This window comes from Antedon mediterranea, chromosome 1, assembly GCF_964355755.1.
Source record: "Antedon mediterranea chromosome 1, ecAntMedi1.1, whole genome shotgun sequence".
Classification (NCBI taxonomy): domain Eukaryota; kingdom Metazoa; phylum Echinodermata; class Crinoidea; order Comatulida; family Antedonidae; genus Antedon; species Antedon mediterranea.
The window spans coordinates 9,527,273-9,547,360 of record NC_092670.1 but is presented as its reverse complement, the minus strand read 5'-3'; the positions used below and the strand labels follow the sequence as shown (position 1 = coordinate 9,547,360).

General features: G+C 31.0%; 3 protein-coding genes across 10 annotated transcripts in view; 1 reads left to right on the top strand and 2 right to left on the bottom strand.

Annotated features, from left to right (window-relative positions):
- LOC140055996 (tRNA endonuclease ANKZF1-like) overlaps positions 1-20,088 on the bottom strand; it is a 344,549-nt gene that overhangs the window by 192,666 nt on the left and 131,795 nt on the right. The window lies entirely within an intron of this gene.
- LOC140055646 (SWI/SNF-related matrix-associated actin-dependent regulator of chromatin subfamily D member 1-like) overlaps positions 1-20,088 on the top strand; it is a 125,759-nt gene that overhangs the window by 17,341 nt on the left and 88,330 nt on the right. For 3 of the 6 annotated variants that reach the window (XM_072101002.1, XM_072101018.1, XM_072101026.1), the window contains one exon: positions 10,384-10,425. The exons of the other annotated variants lie outside the window; for them this stretch is intronic. In XM_072101002.1, coding sequence (XP_071957103.1) covers positions 10,384-10,425 — 42 coding nt within the window. The remainder of the gene's footprint in view (positions 1-10,383; positions 10,426-20,088) is intronic. 6 annotated transcript variants of the gene reach the window in all.
- LOC140055683 (steroid 17-alpha-hydroxylase/17,20 lyase-like) overlaps positions 1-20,088 on the bottom strand; it is a 38,551-nt gene that overhangs the window by 14,078 nt on the left and 4,385 nt on the right. The window contains exon 1 of one of the 3 annotated variants that reach the window (XM_072101058.1): positions 5,519-5,601. The exons of 1 other annotated variant lie outside the window; for it this stretch is intronic. The gene's annotated coding sequence lies outside the window, so the exon portion shown is untranslated. Of the gene's footprint in view, positions 1-4,049; positions 5,054-5,518; positions 5,602-20,088 lie in introns of those variants that run through there. One more of the 3 variants, XM_072101067.1, reaches the window with a different exon arrangement.

Below are 20,088 nucleotides of genomic sequence, written 5' to 3'. Positions count from 1 at the left end.
AATCCCTCCTTTGAGACGTCCCTATTAAAGGGGTTATTCCTGTGAGAAGAACATACTGTATATTGGGCATTATATTTGTTAACATTATGACCAACCTCAATTAAAGAGGCACCCCTATTAAAGGCACACCCACACACTCATTATTCTTGATGGATTCAAACATGTACTACAAATGGAGAGAGGCATTATATACCAATAGATAAATGTTTTGGTCCTCTCTCCTTCATCTTTTTTTTTTTAATGTATTATACCATATGGACAATTGTCTGAAATAAAAGTTGAATTGAAAAAAAAAATTAAAGGGATACCCATATTTAAAGGGACGCCCCTACTGAAGGGACATCCCTATTAAAGGGATAACCATATTAAAGGGATAACCATATTAAAGGGACATCCCTATTAAAGGGACACCCATATTAAAGGTACACCATATTAAAAGGATACCCATATTAAAGGGACACCATATTAAAAGGACACCCATATTGGCATCCCTTTTTAAGAAGACATCCATATTAAATGGATACCCCTATTAAAGTGACACTTTCCTTCTTTGAAATGAACAAATGAGTGACATTAAATGTTATTTATATTATGTCACCCCTATGAAACTGAAAGGAACACCCATATACATCCAAAATATAGTTTTTTTAAAGTCTCCTACTCCTTTGGGACACCTATTCAAGGGACACTTCTTCTGAAGGTGACCTCTTTATAAGGATTGTACTGTATCAGAGAAAAACTATGTTTTGTTTAATTTTATACAGTAGAATTCCTATCTACTCTTTTGATAAACTTATAGACTTTACATTTAGCACGACCTACATTTGAGTAACATACTGTTTGTTCATGATCTGTCAATAAGTTAACTATGTCAAATAGTACAAAGATCAGTGAATTTTATTGGTAGATAAAAGTGTAATAAATGTATTGATAAACAAATTTGTTTGGGGAGTTCTACTGTATACAACCAAAATATAGTTTTTCTAAAGTATTCTAACTCCTCCTTTGGGACACCTCTATTCAGGGGACATCCTTATTAAGGAGACACTTTGTTAAATCTTGATGCTGACCTTTCAATAAGCATTACTACTTTATTAAAAAATATATGTTTTGTTTGATTTTATACAGAGGAATTCCTATCTACTCTTTTGATAAACTTAAAGACTTTACATTTAGCACGACCTACATTTGAGTAACATACTGTTTGTTCATGATCTGTCAAAAGTTAACTATGTCAAATAGTACAAAGATCAGTGAATTTTATTGGTAGATAAAAGTGTAATAAATGTATTGATAAACAATTTTTTTTCCGGAAACCCCCTTTCAATACTGTAGTAATTATCGATTTCACAAAAGCATTAATGGGGTCAGTAGGAGTACTAGTTTTGATTTTAAAGTACATTATACAGTACTAGGTAAGGACAGTACAAGATAAGTCATTGGATAAGGTACTCCAGTCTAAATCATCAAGGTGTGACAGGGCCAATGACATCTTGTACTTTATTGAATAAATTTATTGATGAAATTCAATTGTAAACATCAACACATTTTCTATGATTATTAACACTGACATAGATTTGGGATGTTTACAAATATTTAACTTACATTCCATTTTTTTAACAGTTTTTAAAGTGATTTAAAAGAAAATAAGTAAAATGCTATTCGTAGGATCTGATTGGATTGAAAAATCCCCCAAACAAACAAAAAAACAAACTGGTGTATTAACAAATATTGGATTGTGCCTAATTTTCACAATAAAGGTGGTTTCTCCTTTACTTTCATTCCTGATTGGTTGTGTAATGATGTCATAATTTAACCACAGGTAATTAGGGATTTTTAAAACTGTTTTTGAGATTGGTTCTTTTTGTAAAATTTTGCCTATTTCAATAGGCAAGGAAATAATGTTCATCACCAAAATGAAATTGTCAATGACAATAAAAACTTGCCTTTTATTGCATTTCTCTGAATCTTTTTGATTCTTTCTACTGTACTGTATATGTCCATTTATTGTTAAATTCACAATACAACGAAAATATTCTATGTAGTCATTGTGGTTTTTAACGATAATATTAATAATACAATTTTACAGAAAATGTTCACAGTGGGACACGTACTGGTGGTTTCCTTGGAACATTTCAAAAAGTCTTTTAATATCCATATGATGTAATGAATCGTGATTATTAGTTTAGTTAGTCATTTTGAATTCTCACTACAGTGAGAAATTTGCAAGTAATCCTCAGATTGCTCGAACCCACAACCTACTGTAGATCTTCATACAGTACCCCTAGACCAGTGAGCTTTCATTCATTAATGTCTAGAGTTAGATTGTAGCCCAAGGCAGCAGTGTGTACTCCATCAACATGATAATAATTATTACAAAGTAGCTTTGCGCCAGGGAGCTAAGCAAGTCACATGTTTTGCCCTACATTAAAAGGTTATGTTATACAATTAAGTAGTCACTGGTCACTTATTTTGAACAGTTGAATGACCCAATGCATCAACATGATCATTGATTCCTAGAATGGCATTTCATGTAACATATAAAACGTATGTTCCTTTAGTAAAAACCTTGGTACACTCATTAATTTTTACATTGTCATTAAATAAAAATGCTAAAAGTTGAAGGAGAAAAATTATCAATCTGATTAAAAATCAATAAATAAAGTTGTTCATTCTTTTACTTATTGAATATATAATTAGACATAAAGTTGTTTCTTTGGTAAAATGGGAATCTTGTATTTACAGTAAATAAAATTAAAAGTGCATTTAAACAGGACATCATATAAATTTATAGATAGTTGATCCATGTTGCTTAATATTGTTCGTACTATGTATATATTTTTTTTTCTGTCAACGATTTTAACCTTTATATGAATTTTATAATCATTGTAAATTTATAAGCCTTTAATATATTTTATGTCATTTGAATATTTAATATTTTATGTGTTGTACTGTATGTATGTTTTATCGAGGGCCCAGAATGATCAGTTCTATTTGGAACTGGATAGGCTACCCTCAGTAAAGATGGTAATAAATAAATAATTAAATGTAATTAAAAAAAAAGAAAATTGGAAAGTTATGATAAATTTAATATTAAAACATTTAATGATAATCGCTAAACCTGACATTCATCAATAGGTAGAAACTAGTCCTTATTTAGAGGTAGGTAACAGAGAGCAACTATACAGTACATTACAATAGGAAGTTAAATGTAATACTGTATATTTCTATAATAAATTTAAACCGATTTAGAAATATTTGACAAAAATCAAGGCCATCCTCCTTATAGTTGAATTTACGTTTATGCGGATTGTCCGATTAGCATGTGCTATTTAAAGATTTTCTATTCAATACTTTGATCTTCTGGTCCCATTTTTAAGTCAAAGAATTCAATGGATTTTTGGACTAAATACCTAAGATTATGTAATGTGTGGGGAATACGCCTTGTATTGTTGTAGTGTCTCTAGTTTAATCCAATTTCTCTAGTATAATTCCATTTACTCTAGATCATATTTAGGCTACCTAAGTTAAATAAGACTACATGTAAAAGTTCATGGATGTTATTACAGTGACTGAAACCTCTATTAAGGGGACACGTTGGGACTCAAAAAAGTGTATTGTGTAAACAACAACCTTATTTTGAATTAAAATTTCCATTGATCATCACCCACTGATTTAAACGGTTATTTAGTAGCAAAACTTGAGCAGAAATATGTGATCGTTTTTTAAAACAGACCTCTTGTCATTTCCATTCAGTGTAATAATACGTCCAGTGAAACAAATGTGTCTAGACCATTTTCCAATATCTTGGCAACAGAAAAAGACTTTCTAAGAAAATAAGGCTATTACAGTATCTTTTCTTACATTACTTTTTTTCTTCACTCTGATGCTAATAATAAATCCATGCTTTTTTTTCACACATTCTTTTAATACTTTTTTCTTATCTTTCTGTACGAAAATAATGTTATTTTACAGTCTGTTATCTAATCTATTTGAAATAATGTAAATTAATCAATCTTAAATAAATTCCATCCTTTTTTCTTACTTACTCTTAACTTATTCCTAGATGACCTTGTAGGTACAAGCGGTACTTACACGTACAGTAGTAAATTACTAGGGACTTCGCGCATCAGGAAGCAGTTGACGACGGTAATTAAGAATTAACCCCGCCTACTTTCAAACAGCGCATGCCTCTGTCGACCAATCCAGGAGCGATAACTTGCATATTGTCATTGACTAAAAACGTCAAGAATAATCCCTAAAAGTTATGCATTATCCGTAAATACAATTATAAATATGAATTTTGTGACATTAAGAGTATAGTGTGGTAATGTTGTGTACAGTATATATGGTAAAGTAATGTCACTCTGTTGCATGGAGGGTAAACATAGTATTGTAGGCAAATTCTGTAATACAGCATCTCATGTGTATCACATGTTTTCCCGTATCATGGAATGTAAGGTTAAGAGTTATGCTTTGAGCAGGCATAACTTGTGAAACACATGAGATGAGATGAGACAAATTAGAAATCGGTTGAATATGATTGTTATACGGCGCTAGCATTTTACACTCCGACAAACACATAAGTTCCGTTCACCCATTTCTGATGTGTAAAGTGAAGTCCCTATTATTAATACAGGACTTTTCTCCTATTATTACGATACTGTATTACATATTACCACTAATCACAACACAATAGTTATTACTACAATTACACCATATGTACTTCTTTTATTGTTAATTAACACACACAATCCAGTGATTTTAAAGGTCACTTTAAAGCCCCCCGAAAGCCATTTAAACACTGAAAGTCTTATTATCCATGAAATGGCAGTCTAGCCTAAACGTGATCTTGTGTGTAACATTGTTATGTAATTACAATAAGTAGCTTACTAGGTTTTTCCTTAAAAACACTTTGTGAGCCTATTGCGATAATTTTTTTCGTCTTTAAAATGTGAAAATGTCATTTTTAAATAGGTGGTCGCTATAAATACTAGCAACATGCGCTGTGTAAATTGATTCACTTACTTACGGTCGATCATGAAAGCAAGACAAAGGGAAGAACTGTAACTTTTCAGCAAAAATACTAGGTTTTCCCCAATTTGTACCTTTTAAACAAATTATTCATACAATAATTCTATAAAAAAAACATAAACTAAAACAAAAATACAGTTACTACTAAATGGAATTTAGTATTTTTATAATTTGTACAATTAAATAAATTACAAATTAAGGTATTCATAAATGAGAATAGATACCTTACTATGATATCAATGCAAGCAGTTGTACGTGAAGAACTAATAGTAATAATAATGAAGCAGATGAAAAAAAAATACAGTACAACTAAATGGAAACAGAAATAAATTTTTTATAATTTGTACAATTAAATAAATTACAAATTAAGGTATTCATAATAAGAATAGATACCTTACTATGATATCGATGTACCTGCAAGCTGTTATACGTGTAGAGCTAATAATAATGAAGCGGATAAATCCTCAAGCATTACTTGGCTTACCTTATCTAGTACAAGTAGGTCATTTGCTACTTGCTGGGTTTTCACGATAGTAGCCTGCGCAATGACGGTCAGCTAGTGGACTTTCCTACAGAATGACACTACTTTTACCTGATGTTTATTTAAGTATTTAACTAACTTTAACTCATGCATATTCATGAGTGCTTGGTCTGCCTACATAGTGTAAAATCACTTTTGTATTATTATAGCACATACTGATGTATCATCACTAAGAGAGTCATTCTACTGTATCTGTTCCAACAGATCACTTCCTATAGTTAGTAGTAACATTTTAGCTACAAACATCATTAGATATTCAAATTCATTCATAGATTGTAACATTCTTTTTTGGTGATTATTAACAATTCTTGTGATGTTTTAAATTGTTCCTTTCTGTGGCTTTTTCTTACATACCATTTTAATAATTGATACTGTATTAATAATAATATATTAATACATAAAACTGCAATGGGAAATTTTATATTGCATGTGTGTCTTAATGCTGTTTGTGATTTAGGCTAATTTTACTATAAGCATGTGTATGCGAGTTTGGTGTAATGGTTATGTAACTAGCCTTTCAATTAACAATAGCTTCAGTTGACTAACAAGAACAGCAACGCACAAATCAAACGAGTGAATTTGAAAAGAAATAGGTTTTTTAAACTACTCGCATTAAAAAACGTGCACATTAAATCAAATTTTGTTTTAAAATTATAAATCACAAATTATAACTCTTGCCTCTTGTACAAAAATGAAGTTTTTTGGACAAGTAGTTTTCGAGAAAATGCAATTTCAGTTTACTTGTTACTTTAAGACTGCTCGCCGGCTTTTGAAAAATTCTGTCCTATCTTTTAACACTAGCAGGTCTAAAAGTATACTCAAAAAGGGGTCCAGAATGGGACCATGGTCCCAAATGGTCCCAAATTTTATGGAATGGTTCTTGACCACATATCTATCTGTATATTCTTTTTGGTAAAGATCTTGTAATTATTTTTTTAGTAATCCTGCTAACAAACAAACAAACACATATACTATTACATATACCTCCTTGGCGGAGGTAAATAATATTAATTCATTTATAAACAATATTGTTTACATTAAACAAAATTAGTTGAAAAGTTTAACTGCTGATCAATAATGATTGGCCTAATACTTTTTGAATGTTTCGAGGAAACTACAATAATTTGTAATTTCATGCTAAAGTTTTAGAGTAAAGTGTAACATTTGTAATGGCAATGCAATTATAACCTAATTTTAAATTGAAGAGATCAAGAACAAATGGAAAATATGTCTATGTATAAAATAATAATTATGTAATGTACTTTTAAGTATTACTAAAGCTTTAAAAATGTTGGTTGTAGACTTTAAAGGAAGGATGGCACTAAAGCAGAAATTGGCGCCAAGGTGCACGTAGCCCATCCTGACATCCTGTTTCTAACATTTTTGGGACTTGTTAATTTTAAATAAGTCTGTACAAGATCCTTAAGTGATTTCGTTACGAATAAACCAACAGAAATGCTTTCATCTCCAACAAGCTAATTTCAATATGTCAAAATTTATTACAAGTATTGTTTTTTGAACATTTTATAACTTAAAAAAAAAAATTATGTCACGCATTGCTTGTGTTCTGGAATTTTAACAGTCAAACATTAAACATACTATACCTAGAAATATAGTGGGTTGTAAACTAGAATCAGGTCATGTAGACTTTGATATAATGCAGCTGATTAGAAAGATGCAGTTAACTAGTTATTTTAACCTAAAACTTTGTTCCTCTACAGTATCTCCTAAACTGCAAAACTGCACAAATCAAGCTAGGGCACCTTAGCCATCTGGCTATGTTAGAACAGCAATTTTTTCTCTCAAACATTTTTTTGTCTTCCAACGATTTTTTTTATGACTACTGAATCTTCGCAATCCGGTCACTAGGGTCATTAAAAATCAAATCAAAGACAGTTAAAATTTAAAATTAAACAATGATATAAATATTACTAATTCTATAGCCAATTTATGTTATCATTTATGCAAGTAATAAGGTCTATACCAATTCTTAAGATTAAAATGAATATTATTAAAAATACAGTATGCTGTCAAAAAAACTGATAAAAAAATGATTTCGTCTGTTTAAGTCAGGGTTTTAAAAGTGCATTCAGAGAGAACATCATATTTATAGATAGTTAGTTGATCCATGTGGCTTAAATCTAATGAAAAAAAAAAGAGATAAATTTAATATTAAAACATTTAATGATCATCGCTAAACCAGACAAAGACATTCATCAATACGGGTCCTTAATTAGAGTTAGTTAACTATACAGTACATTACAAGAGGAAGTTAAATGTAATACTTTATATTTCTATAATAAATATAAACCGATTTAGAAATATTTTACAAAGAAAATAAGGGTTAGTTTTCTCGTTGTACACCAAAAACCGCTGATTAAATTTAAAACTCTGGATTGCAACAAAAGCTTTAGAGATTTGAATGAGATGGTTGTCTGTGCCAATATATTCTGATCCATCAACAGGTAGACTTTGAATGTGAAAATCTTAAGTATATCGGAAATTATTTGCGGTTATTAACTGGATTCACTATGTAAACCTCCAAACTAAACTGTGGTTTCATTGATCCCTGAAATAAATACAGGATTAAGTCTTCCTAAGCTTTATGTAAGAACTTGTAAGGTTATTGACAATTCGCACAAATGAAATCGCCTAGAATTTTACAATTTCTTTGTTACATGAACTTTTACAAGGTTTAATGATATGACGATGATATTTGTTGGTAGGTCTACATTTTAGATTAATTTGATAAAAAATAACCTCAGAATAAAGTCCTAAAGTATGAATAATTTATATGAGATTTATTTATCAAAGAAAATGGTTTAGGAATTGATGTTTCAATATGAATGAATTTTTACATAATTTAGTCTGTGTGCTCAATAAACTGATGAATGAATGTCATGCTACCAAAAGCTTGAAATGGCTCTTTTGTTTTTCGCTTTTATAGTATTTTACTTCAGATAGATTTCTGTTTAATTATGTTGAATTAATTTATATTTAAATTGGGATCAGTGATAATTACTTACAATATATTATAGGTTTTTCTGAAACGTTTCCTTAGGAGTATCAATTAAAGCACCCTTAAGAAAACACCCTTCCGTTCCAGAAAAATTGTCCGCTTATTAGAGAGGCATCCATTTATTAAAGGTTTAGCCATAAGAGGGCCAATTTTCAACGTTAATTTTTCGGCCTTTAAATTTGTTCTATTGTATGTTTCAGTTATTTAGTATGGTATAGAAATTGGTAAGAAATTGTCAATTTCACAGAAGTTTGCTTACAGTACAGTAGTTTGCTTGACATGGTCAATTAGTATGAAAAGATACAAAGTCCAAATTATGTGGTCAAAAGTACTACAAGGGGTTCTGCTTACAAGATATACGTTGTAATTTTTAGATAGGAAGAAAAAAATGACTTTTTAGATAGATGTTTGTTATGGGCAGTTTAACTGTACCTTTGTCATAAACCTAAACCTTGCTTTACTATCATAAAAACAGGGTTTCATCAAAAACAAAAGTATTAGTATACCAAGTGCCTATAATTTATAAGATAAACAGGTTTAACCGACTTATTTCATCACATGATGAAACCTATTTTATCACAGATAGAGTTGTATTAATATTAAAGAAGTGTGTCCTACAATTATTACCCCTTGGGATTTGACTTTAGCCATTGTCGCCAATTGGCACATATACCTAGTTTAGCCTCTCTAGAGCATTGTGAAGTAATTCAGCTTAAGACTATTATAAGTGTCCTGATTAAGAATTAGCAAAATTGACCAGTGAAATAATATAACCCCTTCCTACAGACGACTACTATGGAGGAAATGACAAGTTTTTAGGGTTTGTGTGGACTACTTAATTTTTTTTCCCAAGGTCGACTTTGGAAACACAAGTAATACAATTTGAAAATAGGCCTTTTAGTAGAACTAAAGTAGAAAGTAGAACTTGGCTAAAAGAACGATATATTTACAGTATTAGCATACGGTAGCTCTGATGAAGGAATAGTGTTTTCTGAAGGCTTAGCACTTTCTTTCCGACTGTTTCTTTACTGTTTTGATTTAGGTTTTTGCTTCATTGAGATCCAGCAACTGATATTACAGCATTGTAATTTTTTCATACATTTGTCTTGTGATTTATATTATTATTTAAAGTTATTTTGGAGGTATTAAGAAGCTTATAATAATATGAAATGGTAGTATAAATAAAGTACATGATAAATCTATAAATTTTAAAACTCTTTTATGGGTGTATAAAATTGAGTTGAGGTGTCTTTCACCAGATGTATGTAAGGAGGTTTCACAACATTAGGCGCTTTATAAATCCAAGATATTATTTTATATTTTTTTTTATTACAATTATGCACTGTGAATATTACAGTATATTATTCAGAATTGGTCAGGTTATTTACTAACCGATCATCATTACAGTAATATAAAATAATAATAAGGTCTACATATTAACGCATACATCATGTTAAAAGACTCTGTAAAATGTTGGCCTTGAACAAAACATTTTCTCAAAATAAGGCACAACTTGCCAGTCAGGTTGCGATGCTTAGTCAATTGTTCGGTTTCTTGACCATTAATGTACAGAAGAGTAATGGACTATGCAATTCAGATTACAAAGTTTTTTTTAGACATAGGAATGCTGTATTGAGTCAATTAGCTGTATAAAACGCATGAAACTGTTACTTCAACGTTTGAGCATGTTTGTATACTGTATGTGGCATAGTACGTACTCAAGGTCTAACTGTTTAATATGGACACACAGACAGTCGACCATTTACCTGTGTTTTTATATTTTATTCAGGACAAAAGATTGAAAAAATTTAAAGACGATAGTGACACAGCGGTAAGTATTTTAAACAGAAAGTGGTCCTTCCTGTTGCTCCCAAAACATTTTTAATTTTACTAAAAAATAACCCTTTTACTTTAAATTTTGGTTTCTGGTTTTATTATTTGAATAAATGTTATTGTTATTGTAACATACCATTAACATACTGTACTTTATATTCTTCTTGTTACAATTTTTGTAATTTAATTACATATTTTATACTTACTTTGATGTCAGTTACGGTTTTACATCAGCAGTTTATTTTACGTCAACATTTTGTTTTACGTCAACATTTCTGTTTACAATTTTATTTCCAATGTCAATATATTTACTAGAGTTCTTTGGACATATTTCAAGGCTCAAAAGACACCTAGTTTTCAGTTAACCCTAAATTATTAAATATTTTCCGTTTGGGGATTCTGTCATGACTCAACTTACAGACTTCCACCAATCTGGCAAATGCAGGACAAGGTTAACAAGTGATGATATGCTGACCATGTGAGAGGCAGCCATGGCTAGTTTTGATCCCAAAACATTCTTCTATGTGTGTGTGTGTGTATGTACTGTAAACATGCTCTATGCTAAAGCCTAGTCCTGTTTTTCCCTTATGCAAAGCAGGGCAAGGTTAAATAATACCACTGCCCCTCTAGTCATTTTTCTACTTAATTCATCATTATTTTAATCATTTCCATGTTGGGAATAAAAAGAGTAAGTTATGAGACTGATATTTATTTGCTAACACGATGCCCTGTGGATATGAGCAGCTACCTTTTGCATCACTTAAGGAGATGAACAAGACTAATTTGTCTTTTGCCTCATGGATATTTATGAAAAACGTGGTTCAAGCCATATAAAAATGACCAGTTTTCACCACTTGTAAATCAATTCATGGTCCCAAGTGATACTACAATGTTTATCGTACAGCATTCTCAACCTCATTTATGAAAAAATGTTATGGTTTTTGATATGGCTATTTAGTATTTTATGACACTTTCTTCAATTTTTTGTCTTAACAAATTGTATCTTGAAGACAGAAAATATAGGATCATTTAAACAACAACGTTTTAATTTGCCCAGGCACATTTAATTACCTAAAATACAGTAGATGTTTACACATTCGTACAAGTTTGAAGTTAAAACTATAATAATACAATTTAAAAATAAATATTGTTTATCCGAGGCATGTTACTAGATGTTTCAGGACCAAAAAGTGTCCCATAAATAGAGGTGTCCTCTCAGCAAGGATTGGCCTTAGTGTTAAAAAGCTTATGTTTACACTTATGTAGTTCTTATTTCAGGAAAGTGCCCTTAATAGGGGTGTCCCCTAAATTGAAGTTGGTGTCCCAAAAGAAGGATTTTACTGTATTTACTTGTGTATTATATACTCTATCTAATCAGTTTATCTGTGACAATGGTAAGAGGCTACTGATACATGTTTAAGTTTTGTATACCACCAATCAATTTATAACATGGTATGCGATTTTTATCAGTTTTATTTTTTTTCCTTCCTTCCTTTCTGTAAATTTGTATAGTTTTTTCAAATTTTCATTGCCAATGGTTTGGTTACTACAGGCCATAATAATTTTAATGTGCAGCTTATAAGGAAATCAAATACAAAGTCATACATTGGAATAACTGTGGCATTTATTTTATTATTTTTCCTCACATCAATACAGCAATTGACTTCACATTATTACTTGTGTACGTTTGATCATGAAGGCCGGTTGAAATGTCTTTCCAACCGGAGACCCTACGTATCACCTTCGAGACTCGTTACTAACATCAAAGTCCATACCTAATTTTAATAACGTTCTAATCAGAGGCCACCCCGACCTACTTAATGCGAATGTTTTGTTCTGGATGTGTTTTTTCCATATTTTCACCATAGCGAATCAACACAGTGGGCCTAATTAAATACATATTAAGCACGTGGAGGCCTGGGAATTGATCGGGCACGTCTCTCGTGGGTTTGGAACGAGGTGAAATTGTACCCTAATAATGGATATTTACATAATTATGTAGGAATAAAAGTAGAGCAGAGGGATTGGTGTTAAGTACAAAAGAATTTGTCAACTAAATAACAAAGGGTCTTGTTATTAGGTCTTTATAATTTCAACAACATTTCTTTGTAGTATAGTACTGAGATTTAATATTAAGGCCATGGTTCACACAGGTATAAATGATCATTTATTTTGATAGGTTCACATCATACCACAATGTTCCCTTACATTACAGTTGTAAATATAATTTGATTTCATGTAATTAACTTTATTGTTTTTACTGAATAAACTTTTTTGTAATTGTCTGTTATTGCTTTGGAATTTTTGATCAAGTATGATTCTATGACCATAAGTTGTCGAGATATTCCTAATTACCCACAATGCAGTTCATTGTTCTGTCAGTTTGTTCGAATTAGCCACCGTTTTGTTTTCACGACATTTGGGCTCCACATTTTCTGGGCAACGATTCAAGTGGAAATGAAATTCTGTAAATTGTTATATTGTCCATTTTCTGGGCATTTTCAATTTTGTGGAATGTGCAAAAGGGGTATGAATGAAAAGGAATAGAATTCTAAAGTTTACTAATAGAAAACAATGATGACACCCTTGGAGAGAACAAGTTTGCCTAGATAAAATAAAATGAGTTTTAATCAATATTTTTTGTTGCAGATGAAAACTGCATTGCTGACAATTGGTTATTTTTTTGGTACTAAAGACTATAATTGTGTGTTTTTAAGAACTTTTTTGAATTTACTCTGTTGCTAATTAATTTATCAAGAAATAAATATTGAATTGAAGAAAACACTTTCCAGAATTTGGCTGTCATCCAATCAGATTTCGTGCATCATACTGAAAAGTGTAGGTTTGCTAAAAAGTGCAGACAATTAAAAAGTGTTTTGGTAAAATTTTTTTTTCTTGCGGTTTTTTTAAAAAGTGCGCCGACAATATATCTTTGATTAAATTATTGAGGTGTGACAGAATTTGTGACCTGGAATACCTTCAACTGGGGTGTTGCTTCCGAATTGCATAACAATTGAACCAGAACGTAAACAAAAGTTTAATTGTTTTAATCTGTCAACATGATGCATTTCACAACAGAAGCCAAAATATTGATTAAAATAATTAACTACTTAAAGAATACAAGCCAAAATATTCTTAAGATAATTAATTATTGAGCCTACATCCAGTATGGCACTATAGTTAGGTGCTTTTAATCTTAATCATGATATATTTGTTTCAATCTTAAAATCATATGTGGTAATATCTTTTATTTGCTGCCTAATGGTTTGAGATCTACTTGAAGACAGACAAACAGTCTAAAATCCTGGTAGAGATTGTACATTTTTATTTGCACTAGTCTATGCTATGCTACCTTGAATCATTTCTTTGCATTGGAAAGTAAACCCAAGTACAAGATAAAGTGAAAGAAACAAAAGCTAAGCAGAGTTTAATAGGTGAAGTTAGAATAGGATTTAGGCCAAGACTTAAAGACAGTGATTCATGCAATATCTTAGGCAGATGATTTCCAAATTATCATGCTAAGTTTTTTATCATCAGGATATAAATACATTCTCTGGGGTCAATAAACTGGGCGACAGAAATATGTAAAATGCCAGAAACTAATCCTATATCTGTAGGTACAGATGGATATCAGGGTAAAACATAGTGAAGTGTACTTTGCCATTGAGGTTATGGGGCTAGAGAAGAACAAAAAACTAGGTAAATAATTAAAACTCGGATTATCTACAATTAACTGAAAGTGATTTTTATTTTGGATTAAAGCAATTTGTCCTGCATCGTTCAGTTGGCATATTTTAGGGCTTCCTGTTTTTTAATCAGCCTCTCAAAATCTGTCAGTCACATTAACTTTCAACCAATCAGAGCCAAGGTCAGATCTTCTCCACTCATTGATGTACTGCGGCTGGATTAGGCTAATAGCTGGCCTTGTTTGGAGTTATTTCATTTGTTACCACTAAGCCCTTTTCTAATTGGTTGATTTTTTTTCTTGTCATGATCCTATTGTTTTGATTGGTTTAAGATTATCTGCATTCTTTTATGTCATTATACTATTTCAAAATGTTGGTCATTTAGTGACTTATCTAATTTGGACCTTCTTTGTGCCCATATCAAGCACTTGTAGTGATATCTATCTATGCTATCCTTATCAATATTATATTATTATTAAACTATATCATACAATATATTTTTTTATTCATCATTAAAATATGATCATCACCAAAAATAAATAAATAAACCCATGTTTGAGTATAATCCTACCTCCTAATTCAAGATAAATCTGGATTTAAAGACATTTTAGTTTTTGCTAAAATTGCACAAATTTGTGCTGAATTGAACCCCCATCCCCTCAAATCTATTCTTAATTTACATTCTTGACATGGTTCTGTCAAGTATATGAAGCATTTCCCTAAAATACCACAACTCAAAAACTCCCTTTTAATATCTTTTCATTACTGAGAATTTTGTTAAATGTCCAGTATCTATATCCATATACTACATACATGAAATTGTTCAAAAGTCAACCATTCAGCAAATTCCAAGATATTTTATATTTTACATACCAATGTCTAGTGGTACATAATTAATTGACAAGTGTATAGGTTTATTTCTATGGGCTGATTTATTAATTACCTATTAAAACTTTGCATGTGGTAAAATTGGACATTCGTTAGCGCCACGGTTATAGTATAATTTCAATAGGGTTAAAAGTGCCCATTTTTAAACTAGTCTTTTTCAAACTATGAATTAAATTGTTAATATATTATTGTAGAAAAATATACTTTGATACAATTTTTAGAATATAAATGTGTTTATTGATTAGATTCCTTGCTCTTTTGTTAACTTTACTAAAAATTAAATGCAACCTCATTTAAAATACCACACGGCTTGCTTTCTCACTTTGGCATTTGTGTAAAAAAAGTGTTTTTAATTAATTGACACTGTATCTTTTTCTCACAGATATGTAATGTAAAATGAAACTGTTTGTTTGGATTTATTTAGCAGAATGACACCCACCCTATTGGTTTGGATAGCATACCATATGTCTCCTATTATAGTAGGGTATAGTGTCTATTTTATGCCTAGCTTACTTGGACAAAACCAGTTTATTCAATTACTATTTTCAATATCTCGAAAAAAAATCATGATGGTTGTTTGTGTAGATTCTCCCACTTGAGGACATGGTTTGCAGACTGTACCATTTATTGAGAAGGATGTTCAATGAATTTTCTATTTTCAAGTTTTCCACTCGGCAAGGAGAATAGGCTATTATTGATATATCCAGGTCAGCGGCACTCATCTAGCCTACCAACAACATTGTTGGTTTGTGTCGCCAATACAGTCTTTAATGTTTAGTATCTAGTCATGTCTGTCATGGAGTGCAATTTAGATTAAAACATTTAACATATTTTAACCACATAGTCATCCTATGTTTTTATCATCAGGGGGAAATATTCAGACCTTTGCAAGTGTACATAAGTCGCTTGTTTATACAAGACCTACATTTTGTTATTTTTCCAAGAAGACTGGACTTTAGTAGTTTGAGTGGGTATGCTGAGTGCTAGCTGATATTAGGCCGATAGGTTACATTTGTTATAGATTCAGTGCCATCTAGACTCTGTGGGTTTTGATCCTTGAAATCATAGTTTTTTCCAGACTGTGCAGAGACCACCGTTTAATTTGGTACCCGATTCTCTGTCCTGTATCTCCACATACTGTATGGCATAATATATTATCCAGTATCATAACTAATCATAAATAATTCTGTAACACAGTTTCCAATGTATCACGTGTGACGCCTGTATTATGTTAAGTTTAGTTCAGACTATGATACAGGTGTCGCATATGATTGATACATATGTGGCACTGTATTACAGAATTTGTCTATGATGCTTTGATACAGTACAGCGAACTGGCAATGCCTAGGGAAACCACCAAGCTTTAATACTGTAATGAATTTTGTCTTTATTATTTCATAATAATAATTTCATAATATATAATAATATTAGTATTTTATTTTAAAAATTTTATTTTATTTCAAGACCCAAACCAACAGCAAAAAGGAGGAGGGATATATGAATATTTTATGAATTCAATTTCTTTCCAATGTTTGGTTCGTGGTGTTTTGAATTGTAAGCAATTGGAACACTATAATGATGTACAAGGAGTAATTAAACCACAGGGCCAGATGCTTCCGAACAAATAGATTCTTTTCCATTAATTTCCCTTTCTTGATTAGATGATCACGCTCAACCTTGACGACTATCAAGTGGGACTCGGTTCTTAGTTTACATTTATTGATTGACTTAAACGGTCTTCTCAATCAAGAACCACTTGCAGAACAAACAAAATTAAATTAAGCATTTAGCAGGATCTCACAGTCATCATCTAGGGCCATAACCTCGCTCTACTAAAAAGATGTTAGTGGGAGGCCTAACTGTACGAACACATATCAGTTATGTTAACACCACCTATTATGCAATGGCTCAAATGACCTATTTAACGTACTGACAACTACACTTTGCTTTTCCATGTTTATCTAGGCCTAATTTAATATCTTAAGTATTATGATACCAATCAGTATAGCAAAACAATAATTATTTGAGTTAAAAGTAAACTGCTGTACGTGTTTTCATTGATTCTTATGTTTGCAAAGATTTATTCTGTCCTAGTTTTCTTTCATTCAGTAATTCGTGTGTATAGACTTTGAGCTTGTAACTAAGCTATCGTTTGGCTATAAATGAGAATTGAACTGGCTTTAAAATGTAGGCTCCACAAATTCCAACGTCGATATTTCTAATAATAGTATCATTTGTGGTTTAGGATTCAACTCAACTATGTGTAGTAAAACAAATCCAATACGGTAAATAAATAATATTTTACATCCAATTAAAGAAAATTGTTCACATCACGTCCTCATCAAATTATTGAGTCCCATACTTGTTTATTCGTTGCGTTTTTTATTTGATTCAGCGGGTATTCATAAAAAATAATTATTAAGGGTTTGGTTGGGAAGATAGGGTAGGTGGTGCGGTCATAATTGTGGAAATCTCAAGTCAGCAGCTATTTCAAACTAGATGGAAAAAGTAAAACAGTATTTCCAGGTACCCAGATGTTTCTTAGTTGATTATACAGATGAATTTAGGTTGCTTGATGGAAAACCTTAGAAAATAATCTTTAGGGTTAGTGGAAGACTTTAAAGGTGGATGTTTCTGCCCACCTCCACCCAGCACAGTTACATCCATGCATGCAGCTAAAATACATGAAATTAACCAATTGGGTATGAAGGATACACCCAGATGAAATAATTTTGTAAATATTATTGGATAGTGGTTTGCGTATATGATCAGTTCACTGAATAGGCCACCCTCATTAACGATGGTATTAAATATAAATAAATAAAAAATGCAGTACTATTTATACTACCATTTCCATTATTTCAAAAATCCATAATCCTGCCACTGATGCGAATTGTGAATTTAATGGACATTGCAATCCAGTATGTTCTCATTTGTAAGACATAGGTAAAGCGACATTGTGGTTTATCGTGAAATTAAACATCTATAAATATGATCCACTTGTTTGCAATAGTTAAAACCTGTTCATGTGTCTTCATATCCGGTGTTGTGTGAAAAGAACTCTCAAGTATTGACCAATAGTGGCTGTTACGCAAGTCAAATGCTCGTTAATTACCAGAATTTTAATATACATTGTATCACATAACCAGTTAAAAGGAATATTTGATCATGTTTATCAAGAACAAAAACCTCACTGGGGTATATTAAACACTACAGAAATACTCTATCTTATGGTCATCTAATGTAAACCCGGTATTAACAAATGAATGCAAGTTGAAAAGTTCACCTGCCCATGCTGCCAAATATCATAAACCACAAACATACTTACTTTATCCCACAAATAATCTATGTATTTATTCCATTATAAACCCATATGTCCATAGTCTTAAATATCAGGATGTGATCAAGATAGCAATTTGTTTTCTGATCTTTTTTCACTGACTATTTCTGAATCAAAAACAGTAATACCTGCCACTCTTGCCAATTATTATAGAGTACTCATTTAGCTATTTTAACAGTAGGCTACTCATTTAGAGGGTTGGTTACCTATTTAGACAGTGGGTTGCTGATTTATGTGGTAGGCTACTGATTAGATGATAAGCTGTTAGTGATTTAGAGAGTGGGCCTCTAATTTAGTCAGTAGGCTACTGATTTTTCCTTTTCCTATAACCACCTACTACTTTAAGAGATTAAATCTATGAAATTGGTCTAAAAATGTGGAAAATCACTGTTCCGCTAACATAGCCTAACACGTTTATTGAATAAAGTAGACCATTCATAGAAATGATTATTTAATTCACTCAAAGTTTTAAAATGTAGGTAAATTTGAATGCGATTTTTCATACTTTCAACTATGATTTGAATACTGATGATGCCCGCATGTACTGTATTCATGAGAAGGTTATTCTTGTGCTCGTTTAGTAACAAACGTCAGGTAAACGAATGTTAAACAGGCCTAAAACTACTAAAGAGGTCTCCAACACTTTCTCCTGGCCTCTACTTAACATTATCACCTTTTGTTTTATGGTAAGTGTTAGTGAACTTATACTGACATGCATTTATCTACTGTTATAACGCAAGTTTTTCGCAGAGAATGCTACAAAGTTATATAAATTAAGCTTGTTTGCTTCCATTACTTTAAAAAAAAGTCTGTCCTATATTATCATATATTTTTTTTAAATCTTAGAATACATAGCATTAACCTTTTTAACCAAAGCAAATAACAATTTAATATTTGGAAACATTAATTATGACTAATTATTAGAATGATGTATTAGTATTTTTGGTAAATTATAAAATCTAAATAATTTTATTACCTGTTTGAAGTTATTAAAAATGTTTATCCGTGACAAATCAGAATTTAAAATGTAGTATATTAAAACAATGATTATGATAATAAACTCTAAATTACCTGTTTGTAATAAATATTATAATGACTATGATAATAGTAATAATATATACCGTATTATTTTTGTTAAATTCTAAAATCTAAATCACATAATCTTACCAGTTTTGTTGTCCTTCAAAAAGTTGATTCAACCCAAATAAAAATTCAACATTTAAAAAAAAAAAAATTATGGTTATACTGGTAGTAATAATATATAATATTGTTGGTAAAATCTAAATCAGATAATCTTACCTGTTTTGTTGAAGTCCTTCAAAAAGTTGATTCAAACCTCAGGTTAGTTCATCCCCAAAGATTGTCAACACAATAATAAGCTGACAACTCATAGTCGAACCTTTATATAAGGTTTTGCACTCCTTCGCAAGCTTACGACGAGTCAGTCGGATTAGTGCCCTGTTATCAAATAAATAGGCAATTGCTTCCTGCCGACAAAATGTCACTGCGACATATTTACCATTATAAAAAAAAACCAAACTTTTATCAAGACATTTATGTTAAATTCTGGGATTATGCTCAATTGTGTTTTATACCAAACTATTTTGGCACATGCCAGGAAATCTTGAAGAAGTAACAGAACTTTTTAAATCTCATTAATTCTAGGAAAATTTAAGGTTGCAGTAAGTGTTTTTAGGTTTTTTAAATTATTTTGCTTTTCCATTTGTACAAATTTTTCACCTTTATT